Genomic DNA, 12,095 nt, shown 5'->3' with positions numbered 1-12,095 from the left:
TGACCCTGACTGCATGGTTCTGAATTTGCTGAGGAAACAGCATTATTTGCGTTCGAGCCCGGAGAGCTAGTCCCCTCCGACCCTGGGAGATTGAGCTTGGGGATATGGGTGAGTGCTGCCATCTTTAAAAATGCTTCTGCAAGCCGGGGCACCGGAGGCTCACACGAGGAGGCTGAAATCTGAGGATCATGGTTCAAAGCCAGCCCAGGCAGGAAAGTGCAGGAGACTCTTACCTCCAGTTAATGACCCAGAAAAGCTGGAGGTGGAGTTGTTGTGGCTCAAATGGTAGAGATACTACTTTGATGACTACTGCAGAGATATTACTTTGATGACTTTGCCAACTCAACTTCATCTGAGTGCCCCTCACACCAGCAGATTTTGCCTCCTCTTCCCTTCATCTTCCCGGTGACACACCTTCCTGCTAGCCTTTTTAGCTTAATATACTCTGGAGATAGCCTTAAGTATCATTTATGCAAGAAAAAAACTTAGTCTTTAAGAGTCATAGTTTTAACCAGGTGTTGGTTGCCTGTGTTTATAATTCTAGTTACTCAGGAGGCTGAGATTTTAGGATTAAGATTCAAAGTCAGCCCAGCCAGATAAAAGTTCGTGAGACCTTTATCTCAGTTAACCATAAGCTAAAAATGGAGCTATGACTCAAGTGGTAGAATGTCATCCTTGAACAGGAAAAGCCAAGGGATGGCACCTAGGCTCTGAGTTCAAATCCTAATACTGGCGCACACGCACTTGCACGCACACACACAAAAGGAAAGAAAAAAAGAATCTGAATCAGTGCAAACCACTTCCTAACCAAGTCCAGTCTTTGTTTGTGTATGTTTGTGCTCACTCGTAGTATTAAAGCTTGAATCGAGGGCCCTGTACTCTCCTGTTGTTTTTTCTTTCAAGGCTGGTGTTCTAAACTTGAGCACATTTCCACTTCTGGCTTTTTGCTGGTTAATTGGAGATAAAAGTCTCACAGACTTCTGTGCCTGCCCTGGCTTTGACTATGATCCTCAGATCTTGGCCTCCTGAGTAGGTAGGGTCACAGGCATGGGCCACCCTTGATCAGCTCCATCCAAGTCCAATCAAAGCAAAGCTGCCATGAACGTACCACTGAAGGTTTATACTAGAACACAGCTCTCTGCTCCGTAGTGGTACATGTGTTAGTCGAGTAGTGGAGGCTGCTGGTGCGCTCAGCCGTGCCTGTGAGTATTCCTTCCCGGTTTCTCTCCTGCACTGAGAGGTCACTGTGTTGTGTTGCCTTCAGGTTGCTATCATGGGCATCTGTGAGTCGATCCTGGAGCGGAAGCGGCACGACAGCGAGAGGTCCACATGCAGCATCTTGGAGCAGACAGACATTGAAGCTGTCGAGGCTCTTGTTTGCATGAGCTCCTGGGGTCAGAGAGTCCAGAAAGGTGACCTGTTAAAGATGAGACCCCTCACACCTATCTCCGACTCTGGGGATGTCAGCAACAGCGTGCTGATGGATGCCACCGTACCTGAGCTGCCAAAGGACTTCCACTCTTTTTCAACTCTGGTAAGTGTGTGTGGGTGGTGGGGCGGGGCACACTTCGTGAGCTTCCTAGAGTGACATCAGTACATCAGTAAATGTGTTGAAGAACTTGGGGGGGCAGCCGGGAGCTGGTGGCTCACTCCTATACTCCTAGCTACTCAGGGGGCTTAGCTCTGAGGATCGTGAAGCCAGCCCAGACAGAAAAGTCCCCAGAAGACACCTCCAATAAACTACTCAGAAAAAGCCAGAAGTGGCGCTGTGGCCCAAGTGTTAAAGCACTAGCCTAGAGCATAAAGAGGCTTAGGGACCGCACCCGGGCCCTGAGTTCAAGCCCAGGACCAGGGGGGGAAAAAGAAACTGTGGAAAGATTCACTGGGGTGCTGGCCTGTCCTCTGTGGAGGCAAAAGGGTAACCCTTCCTCTCTTGCAAACGTTGCTTGACCCTAACTGCAATAGCTGCATGGCCGCGTGCATCTGATGGAGGATGGATGTGGGAAAGTGAAACTCACCTTGCTAGGGAGACTTGAGGTGGGGTCTTAGATTTTCCCAGGGACCCAGCTTAGGGTCCATGTTGGGGGTGGCAGGGGGCGGGGGGAGAGGGAGAGAGATGAGAAAAGCTGGGCCTTGGCTTGTCTTGCTTGCCAAAACTGGTATCTCTGCCTGCTAGGAAAATGGATTTTATGTGTGATTTAGGTGCAGAAATGACTGTCTTTTAATTTTAACTCGTAATGTACTACATGTAAGAAATAGCCTAGAGAAACTGGCATGTTAGAGTGAAGTTGAGACCTATACATTACTAACAAAAATGTGGGAGGGCTCAGGCAGGAAGCTGCCACTGCAGAAGCGCAGGTTTGGAGAGGGCAAAGCTTGTGAGCTCTGGCCTGGCTATGGGTTGCTCAGAGTCCTCAGAATCGGCCCTTCCATGCAGTAGCTGGAGAGGATTTGGAATTATTGGGGAGCAGTACAGAGACGGTGGGTTCAAGCCACTTAACATTTTGAGAATCTGCAAGTATTGTGGAAAGCGCTAGTTTGGAAGGATGGATTTGCTTTTGTGTAGTCTTGATGCTGGAATTACTCTTTTCAGTAGCCATGCAGGGCCTGGAGGGGCTTATCACTCCCTCCCATAGAGCACAAGTGTTGCTTGGAGGAAAGGAGGGGGTTCCATGATGGGAGAAGCCTGCCTTTTGCAGCCGGGAGACCTGCTGGGGTGTTGAATGGTTCAGACCAGCCTTCTCTAGATGCATACTTTCTGTGTGTCTGCCTGTCCTGGGACTTGAGCTCAGGATCTGAGTTAGTGCTCTACTACCTCAGTCACAGCTCCGCTTCTGGCTTTTTGCTGGACTTTCTTACCTCGTCTGGCTTTGAACCTCAATCCTCAGATCTCAGCCTCCTGAGTAGCTCAGATTAGAGTCCTGACCCAGCCACACCTGCTAGCCACATCCTTTTTTTAAGGCATTTAGGGCAATGTGACCAAGGAAGTTCCATTTGAAGTTTAACCAAAGTATCCTGGGATTGCTACCCAGCACTGGTAAAAAGCCAACGCAAAAGTTCAGGTAAAAATAAGAGCTGTTAGTAAATTTGGAAGATGACATAGTACTAAGAAAAAATATAACCAACCTGGACAACTGGTGGCTCATGCTGTAGTCCAAGCTACTCAAGAGGCTGAAATCTGAAGATTGGGGGTTCAAAGCCAGCCTGGGCAGGAAAGTCCATGAGACTTTTATCTCCAGTTAACTACTAAAAAGCCAGAAGTGGGGCTGTGGCTCAAATAATAGAGTGCTGGCCTTGAGCAAAAAAGCTCAGGGTCAGAACGCAAGCCCTAAATTCAAGCCCCAAAACCGGCATGCGTGTGTGCGCATTTACACACACGCACACACATGTATGTATGTATGTGTATATACGTATGTATAAAGCAAAACAGTCTTTCACATGGTACTTTTTTTCTGCTTTTAAGTGCATAACTCCTCCGCAGAGCCCGGAGCTCATGGAGCCATCCACAGGGACACCTGCACCCTCCCAAGTAACGGATTCCAAAGCGCCCTCCCCGGCAGGGATGTCGGTGCTCAGCGGAAGCGAGGAGAAGGGCTCCCTGGAGCCTGCCCCCAGCCTGCTGTGCAGGGCTATGGCCACGAGCGTGACCCGTCACACTGGGCTGAGTCCCGCCCCGGCCTGCTTTCCCGCCACCCAGGCTCACGAGCAGCGGTCAGCCACGGGCAGAGAAGGAGCGGCGCGGTCTGCGGGACGCGCTGGGCGTCCTGAGGCTTTGGCGGATGCACACCTGGCAGCAGATGTCCTCACCACTAACTTCCTTTCCTGTCAGCCTCACTTGCACTCATTGGAAGGCCTGCTGCCCGCCTCCCAAGGCCAGCAGGCCAGGTGGCCCGCGGCAGCGCAGGCCTGCTCACCAAAGAAAGTTGAAAATGACTTACCAAGGAAAAGCACCCCTGTGGTTTCCATCCCTGTCGCCAGCCCCCCTGTCCTTTGCCAAATGATCCCCATGTCCGGACCGAGCACCGTGCTGTCAGCTATCCTGAAGCCCCCCCTCCTGCCATCCTCGGGGACTGTCAAGCCCATCCTACCCCAGGCCACGCCGGCGCCTCCGCAGGTGCTCGTGGGCCCGCCTGTGCCTCAGGGAAGTGTGATGCTGGTGCTGCCGCAGGCCACCTTTCCCCAGCCTGCCGCCTGCCCGTCCAGCGTCGTGGCTATTGGCAACACCAAGTTGCTGCCCCTGGCTCCTGCCCCGGTGTTCATTGCCTCTAGCCCAAACTGTGCCCCTCAGGTAGACTTTTCCCGAAGGAGGAACTACATCTGCAGCTTTCCTGGCTGCCGGAAGACCTACTTCAAAAGCTCCCACCTCAAGGCCCATCTTCGCACACACACGGGTGAGTACTGGCGCAGGGCGGTGACGGTGGATTCAGAACACCTCCCTTGAGGGGAGGGAGGCAGGGGACCACTGGAGGAGGGAAAGGGGGATATAACATGCTCATAGCCGGGTGCTGGTGGCTCACACTTATTATCCTAACTGCTCAGGAGGCTGAGATCTGAGGATCGCAGTTCAGTCCAGGGAGAAAAGTCTGTGAGACCCTTATCTCTAGCTAATCACAAAAAGGCAGGAGTGGAGCTTTGGCTCAAGTAGTAGAGCACTAGTCTCAGAGCCAAATATCTCAGGAACTGAGTTTGAGCCCCAGGACTGGCACCAAAAACAAAAAACCTCACATGCTTGTCATGACTTGGATTGTGATTAGTGGACGCATCAGTTCCAGGGCCCTCCCCTGACCCTCAGGACTGACAGTGCTCCCTTCTCCACGGTGCATTTTAGAAAAGGTGCATTGACATTAAGTATAGCAGTGGTTTGGAGAAAGTCCAGCTGGCCAAATTCACATGGTAGAATAGCTGAACAATATGGGTGTGTTGCTTTAGAGAATATTTAAAAGAAGTCACAGGCAGGTGCTAGTGGCTTGCGTCTGTGAGGAAGTCCATGAGGCTCTTTCATCTCCAACTACCCACCAGGAAACTGGGTGGAGCTGTGGCTCAAGTGGTAGAGCACTAGCCCTGAGCGAAAAAACTCAGGGACAGCGCCCAGGCCCTGAGTTCAAGCCCGACGAAAACAAAAAGCCACACCACAGTGACCAAGTAGTCTCTTGCTTGTCCAGTCAATTCTGTCCAGTGGGTTTTTCTGCAGAGATGGGAAGGTTCTGTCCATAGGGGGAGCTGTTAGCCACAGGCACTGGAAAGCAGACCCATGTGACCAAGAGATATACATTGTCATTAGCTAGGATTCTAGGCCTGAACCATGGTGCCCAGCCTGTATGTTTTGAAACTCCCCTACCATGGAGCCCTCTCCCCAGAATGTCTGCCTCATGCGCTCCGATACAGGGAAGGCTGAGGAGCAGGGGTAACTGCTCTGCTGCATTTGAAAATCCTGTTGAGGTGGACTGGCTCTGAGGGGCACAGTTCCCTCTGACCCGTGGCGGCCCCTGCTCACAGAATGGAATGCTGTCTAGTGTTCAGACATTCCGGAAGGAACTCTACTGTTCCTTCATGCTGTGGAGTACATGTTGGCTTAGGAATAAGCCCCTACACCTGCCTCTTTGCCAGAGCAGATCCAGCCTTCTGTGATACTCCCTATTTCCACTCTTCTCCCGCAGCCCTGGGCCGCGAGTAGCTGGTGGAGGCCTTCCAACGGTCTCATCGCTTCTTGGCCTTTTTCTTTTTTGATCCTGGTGGTTCATGGTGTCTCACCATCTCCCTTTGTTTGTTGCTTATGGACTGGTCTAATCACACTGGATATACATTGCTCATGCCTAACGCTAGTAAGTGGGTTGGCCCTTAGCAGGGGGGGTGTTGCAGAATGAAGGGGTGCTTCTAGGAATTGACCTGCTCTGTTTTCATTGGCTTGCTGGTGTGGGATGCTCTACTGTCTGCTGAGTCTGTCTGGGTGCACTGCACACGGCAGCAGCACTTCCAGATTTGTGGAGGTGATGAGATGAGTTTTATCGTCGGTTCCATCTCTCCTGGCAGAACTGCCAACAAACCAGCAAAAACCATGGCAGTCTAAGCAAGCTCCTTCATGCTTTCCAAGCTCAATTTAAGTAACAAAGGGTTCCGAAGAGCCCCTGCTGTGCCATATTGTAGACATTTCATTGGCGTTTTTTAGGAGAAATAGAAGATTTGGGCAAATTTACTTGGATAAGAAGATCCCTTCAGCCAGGCGCTGGTGGTGGCTCACGCCTGTAATCCTAGCTACTCAGGAGGCTGAGAGCTGAGGATCGAGGTTGGAAGCCAGTGAAGGCAGGAAAGTCCATGAGACTCTTACCTCCAGTTATTCACCAAAAATCCAGAAGTGGAGCTGTGCCTTGAGTGGTAGAACGCTAGTCTTGTGGTTTGTTTGGTTTTTTTTTTTTGGTCAGTCATGGGGCCTGAACTCGGCCTGGGCGCTGTCCCTCAGCTCTTCAGCTCAAGGCTAGCGCTCTACCACTTGAGCCCCAGCCCCACTTCCGGCTTTTTCTGCTTATGTGGTACTGAGGAATTGAACTGAGGGCCTCATGCATGCAAGTCAAGCACTCTAAGCACTGAACCACCTTCCCAGACCAAGACTAGAAGGCTCGTCTTGAGCAAAGAAGCTCAGGGTCAGCACCCAGGGCCTGCCTGCGGTCAAGCTCCAGGATCGGCACACAAAGAACTTTTTTTTTTGGTCAGTCATGGGGCTTGAACTCTGGGCCTGGGCGCTGTCCCTCAGCTCAGCTCTTCCACTCAGGCGAGCGCTCTACCACTTGAGCCACAGTGCGACTTTCAGTTTTCTAGTGGTTTATTGGACATAAGAGTCTCACAGGCTTTCCTGCCCGGGCTGGCTTTGAACTGCAATCCTCAGATCCCAACCTCCTGATAGCTAGGATTACAAGCATGAACCACCGACGCCCCGCTAAAAATAATATTTTTTTAAGTGAAAAGTAGAATAATGTGGAGGGAATCGATAGTCATTTTCGATGCATTGAAAACGAGATGGGGAATTGTGTCAGTGCCTGTCGGGTTGCCAGGCCTGGACGTTGAGCATGCTGTCCGCAATGGTGGGGACAGGACCGGCTGCGGGAAGGTGACTGCCTGAGTCTGTCTCCTGCTGCTTTAACAATACCACAGACAGGAGTTTAGCAAAGAAGAGAGGGCTGGGGAGCGCAAGCTTCCAGAACCTCTGGAGGCTGGGAAGCCCAAGAGCACAAGCCCAGCCTCCCGTGAGGCCTTGCACTGCCTCAGAGCAGGGCAGAAGGCCTCACTGGTGTTCAGCATGCCAGAGCGCATGCTCTTGTAACTCCTCCCCTCCGGGGCCTGTGTGAATCCATGGCCACCTACCACGGGGCCCACCTTGCGAATGCCACTGGCTTTGGACTTGGGGTTAGGTTCCCAGCATGGAAATTTGAGGGACATATTCAAACCATGCTTTTTTTGGTGTGGGCCCGTCCTGGGCTTGAGCTCAGAGCCTCGTGCTTGCTCAGCTTTTTCCATTCGTGACTGACTACCACTTGAGCCACACCTCTGCTTCCACAAGCTTGCCCCTACTGTGGGGTGTTTGAAATCCATGGAATTTAAGGCCTGTCTATCTATAAGGGTGTTTGCTTATTAATCCAACCAAAAAGCATGTTTGTGTCTCTTCAATACTCATTCACTTAAAACCATTTACTCACTACCTGCTAGATGAAGTTCACACGCTTACAAAGCTGCATAATTGCAGCCATCGTGCGGGTGGTGCGGGTTTGCCCCGTTGTGCTGGGGAAGGCCCCAGGGTGCAGAGTGCCGTGCGTGACCCTGTGCCTTCCTCCCACTGAGGAGGGCTGCCTGCCTGAGGTCTCACCCATCACCAGCCCAGCACCCGCTGGGACAGGGAGGCCTGCCAGGAACTGTGAAGTTTTGATTGAATGCTAGATCCTTGCAGCTTTTAATAGAAAGGTGTCTATTTGAATACAGTACTAACCTTGCCATTTTGAAACTAAGGTTTAATAAGAAATATGGAGATGAGTCTGGGAAGGTGGCTCAGTGGTAGAGTGCTTGCCTTGCGTGCATGACGCCCTGGGTTCGATTCCTCAGCACCACGTAAGCAGAAAGCAGAAAGTGGTGCTATGGTTCAAGTGGTACAGTGCTAGCCTTGAGCAAAAGAAGCTCAGAAACAGACAGTGCCCAGACCCTGAGTTCAAGTCCCAGGACTGGCAGAAAAAAAAATAATAAGCCTAGGAGGAGCCAGGCAGTAGTAGCTCACGCCTATAATCCTAGCTGCTCAGGAAGCTGAGGTCTGAGGGTCACAGTTCAGTCAGCAGGAAAGCCCATGAGACTATCTCCAGTTAATCACCCAGAAAAGCTGGAAGTGGAGCTATAGCTCAAGTGGTAGAGTGCTAGCCTTACGCACAAAAGTTCTGGGACAGCCAGGCGCTAATGGCTCCTGCCTGTAATTCTAGCCACTCAGGAGGTTGGAAGCTGGAGTTCTGAGAATCATGGTTCAAAGCCAGCCTGGGCAGCAAAGTTCATCAGACTCTTACCTCCAATTAATCACCATAAAAGCCAGAAGTGGAACTGTGGCTCCAAGATGGGGGGCGGGGCGGGGAAGGGGGACACGACTAAACCCAAGACGACCTTAGGAGGAATGTGCAACTCTCTTTTCCCCAGTCTTAGCGGTTCCCGCCTGTAGTCCAGCTGCTCAGAGGAGGTGGAAGTCGGAGAGTACAGTTAGGCAGTCTGGTAGCAAGATCCCAGTAAGCTGCGTGTGGGAGTGAGCATCCATCGTTCCAGCCAACCTGCAGTGGCGAGTGGAAGGATGGTGGTCAAGCAGCAGGCAGCTTCCATGACCCTACCCAAAAGACAGAGCAAGAGGCTGGTGGCGTGGCGCGGCGGCAGCGCCCGCCTGCAGACACAGGCTCTGAACTCAAACCCCAGTACTAACCAAAGCAAGAGGGATCTTCCTCCCCAGACGCAGGAGAATGGTGTTTCTGGCCAAAACGGGCTACAGAGCAAGTCCACGTCGAAGAGGAGGAGGAGGGAAATCTTCCTCCTGCCCCAAGCTATAGTGAAACTTATTTTCATATTTTAAAGTCTGTTTTGAAGGATTCAGTTGAATCTTCAGTTGAAGAGCGCTTGCCTAGGAAGGGCAGGCCCTGTCCTGGGTTTAGTCCCCCCGACTGCACGTGTGCACGTGCGCACACATAACACACGCACACAGGTTTAAAATGCGTTTTCAAAGCTGGGCGAGGAGGCACACACCTGTAATCCTAGCACTTGGGACTCAGCAGGAGTGCCAGCCTCGTCTGTATAGGAGGACCACCTATGTATGTGTGTATACACACACACCTATACTTACACATGCATGTGGGCTGGGAAGGTGGCTCAGTGGTAGAGCGCTTGCCATGCACGCATGAGGCCCTGGGTTTGATTCCTCAGCACCACATAAGCAAAAAGAAAAAAGCTGGAAGTGGCGCTGTGGCTCAAGTGGTAGAGCGCTAGCCTTGAGCTGAAGAGCTGAGGGACAGCGCCCAGGCCCAGAGTTCAGGCCCCACAACCGGACCCATAAATAAATAAACTTACACATGCGTGTGTATGTATGCATGTACACACAGAATGTTTTCAAATACGGTTTTGAGGGAGATCTAGGCTTGACCTTTGCCATCATGAGGCCTAGCGCGTTACCCTTAGGTGTGATTGGAAGAAATGTCTTTTGGAGGGCTCCTGCCTTCTGCGGCACTCGGTGGTGGGGTCACAGAGCACTCCTCCCCTTTTGAGAGTCCGGCGAAGGTCACGTGTGCACTTGCCTGTCCACAGGAGAGAAGCCCTTCACCTGCAGCTGGGACGGCTGCGACAAAAAGTTTGCGCGCTCAGATGAGTTGTCCCGCCACCGCAGAACGCACACGGGGGAGAAGAAGTTCGTGTGCCCCGTCTGCGACCGGCGCTTCATGCGCAGCGACCACCTGACCAAGCACGCCCGGCGCCACATGACCACCAAGAAGATCCCGGGCTGGCAGGCGGAGGTGGGCAAGCTGAGCAGGATTGCCTCGGCAGAGGGCCCCGGCAGTCCCCCGCCGCCCTTGCCAGCCTCCGCCTGAGAGGCAGCACTGGACCCACCACCGGCCGGCGCGGCGACTGCGCTGCCTTGCTTTTCTGGCCAGGGCCTGTGTCTTTTGTCGTTTCAGAAGGGTTTTGTTTGGTTTTGTGTTTTAGAGGAAATGGAAGAAAATTTGACCGTCTGAATCACCAGCACTCAAGCAAACATTTCGGCAATAAAGTTTACAAATTCTGGATTATTCGCAACCTTTCTATTCATGTTTTGTAGAAATGAGACAGGGTACTAATTTTTATACTTTTTTATAAAAATATTTATATTGTCGGTGCTCCAGTCACCAGTTTCTAGATAAGATGATTTACAGCCTTTTTTTTCCTGTGTTCAGTAACAACGTTGTATAATGACCCCACTTTTAGGAAGCTTGGTGCATTGTTCAGAAGTTCTGAGGTCTAAAAAGCTCTTTTAGACCTCAGAACTTTCTGGAATCATAACTGGTGAGTGAGGGTCTCTTAAAAGGGAAAAATACATTTCCTAGTCAACTGACTAGCATAGTAGCTTCTAGAGAATCCCATGCCATAGTCCTGCAGCCCAAGGAACAGACATCCCAGCTGGCTAGGACTCGTCACCTGTGTCCATGGTGCAGTGTTTGAGGGATGCCGGAGAGTCGTCGGGTCCCTGGCCAGCTGTGGCAGGGCCTGGGCAGGGCCCGCATGACCCGCATAGAGCAAGGGAGCGGCTGTAGACACTCAGACAGGGCTGCCTGGGCAGTGACGGGCTGACAGTTGTCCGTTTTCTTTCCGTGTGAGCAGAATGATTGCTGAGAGAAAAGCAAGTGCTCCTTGATCCCTGATCTTACCAAAGCTCAGGTCATCTAAAGAGAGGTGTGCGCCGACACATGGATTCCTTTATTAAGTGTGGAAAACTAGAGGAAAGGTGTGCCCTGTCGCTGTAACGCCACCTCACGGCCCTTTAGTTCATTTTGTTAGAAGGAACAAGCTTACCAAAATAGGGTTTCTACAGTCTACCTAGAAAGGCGCCACAGCTGCGCGGGTCCACGCCGCCACAGACGCTGTGCTGGGGAAAGGCTAAGTTCAACAGAAGCACACCAAAACAGGGAACGCACCACGAGTGATTTGCGTAGCCTCGGAATTCTTTTTTTTTTTTTTTTGCGCAGTATGCATTCATTTTATATATTAATTTTATATCTGCCTTTTAGTTATTGGCACTTGAATTTATTGAAATGATGGTAAGGGGAAGTATGGATAATTAAGTAAAACTAGGTTCTGTGTTCAGGTCTTTGTAACCCTTACCTGCTCATTCATGGTATGTAGTTGATACCCATTAAGTGCCCTTTGTAGCAACTGCTTGTCAACACATGTATGTATGTATGTATGTATGTATGTATTAGGAAATTTTCACATTTTGGACTGTTTGGAGTTGAATGTTCCTGTTGACCTAAGCAGGTGCAATGCAAGAGAATCACACAACGTAACTGGACAGAACATAGCTCATGCGCCCCTTTGCCCCGCCTCCTCCCTCCCCGCCCTAAGCCAGCAGAAACACTTGTGACCGTCTGTGTTCTAAATGGCGTCGGCTCTGATACTCAGCAGTGTTCGGCCGCAGCTCCGGTGGGCAATGGAGTCTTTGAGGATTTGGTGTTCGTTGCACAGCACTTTGTTCTCTGAACAGTATCTCTTTCTTTTCTACCGAAGAGATACGTTGGAATGGTTTTAATTTAAGCTTCTATTTCCTGTTTAGATTTAGAAATGCCTCTGTAAGAGACACCCCCCTCCCCATTGTCTGTTGAAAGATCGATTGTAAGTTGGAACACTTCAGTTTTGTAAGGTCCCATCTGAGAACCCTGGTTGGTGGCCGTCCGTCTGTCCATCCTGTTCCCGTCGTCCCCTCCCTCCCCCACCCCCCTCTGCCGGGGCCCGGGTCAGGGGCTGTGCGAGGCAGGCCCGTGCACTTTATTGCTTGAGCAGTTTTGCTTCATCTTTCTTGACTTTGAGCCTTTTCGGTAGTCATAAAATTTAAAATGTTTCATGAT

General features: G+C 51.2%; 1 protein-coding gene across 1 annotated transcript; it reads left to right on the top strand.

Annotated features, from left to right (window-relative positions):
• Positions 1 to 1,273: 1,273 nt before the first annotated feature.
• Positions 1,274 to 10,778, top strand: Klf11 (Kruppel-like factor 11). Its single transcript, XM_013013595.1, has 3 exons — positions 1,274 to 1,534; positions 3,464 to 4,391; positions 9,808 to 10,778. Exons 1-3 carry the CDS (start codon positions 1,274 to 1,276, stop codon positions 10,086 to 10,088), a joined length of 1,470 nt encoding a protein of 489 aa, XP_012869049.1. The 3' UTR covers positions 10,089 to 10,778.
• The last annotated feature ends 1,317 nt before the right edge of the window (positions 10,779 to 12,095 follow it).

Source organism: Dipodomys ordii, unplaced genomic scaffold, assembly GCF_000151885.1.
Source record: "Dipodomys ordii isolate 6190 unplaced genomic scaffold, Dord_2.0 Scaffold20, whole genome shotgun sequence".
Taxonomy (NCBI): domain Eukaryota; kingdom Metazoa; phylum Chordata; class Mammalia; order Rodentia; family Heteromyidae; genus Dipodomys; species Dipodomys ordii.
This window is presented reverse-complemented; position numbering and strand designations above follow the sequence as displayed.

Bases quoted from the DNA above. Each gene is read 5' to 3' on its own strand.
- Klf11 (XM_013013595.1), top strand. From the start codon at position 1,274: ATGGGCATCTGTGAGTCGATCCTGGAGCGGAAGCGGCACGACAGCGAG. The intron at 1,535-3,463 runs GTAAGTGTGTGT...TCTGCTTTTAAG, and splicing joins TCCACTCTTTTTCAACTCTG to TGCATAACTCCTCCGCAGAG. The intron at 4,392-9,807 runs GTGAGTACTGGC...GCCTGTCCACAG, and splicing joins CCATCTTCGCACACACACGG to GAGAGAAGCCCTTCACCTGC.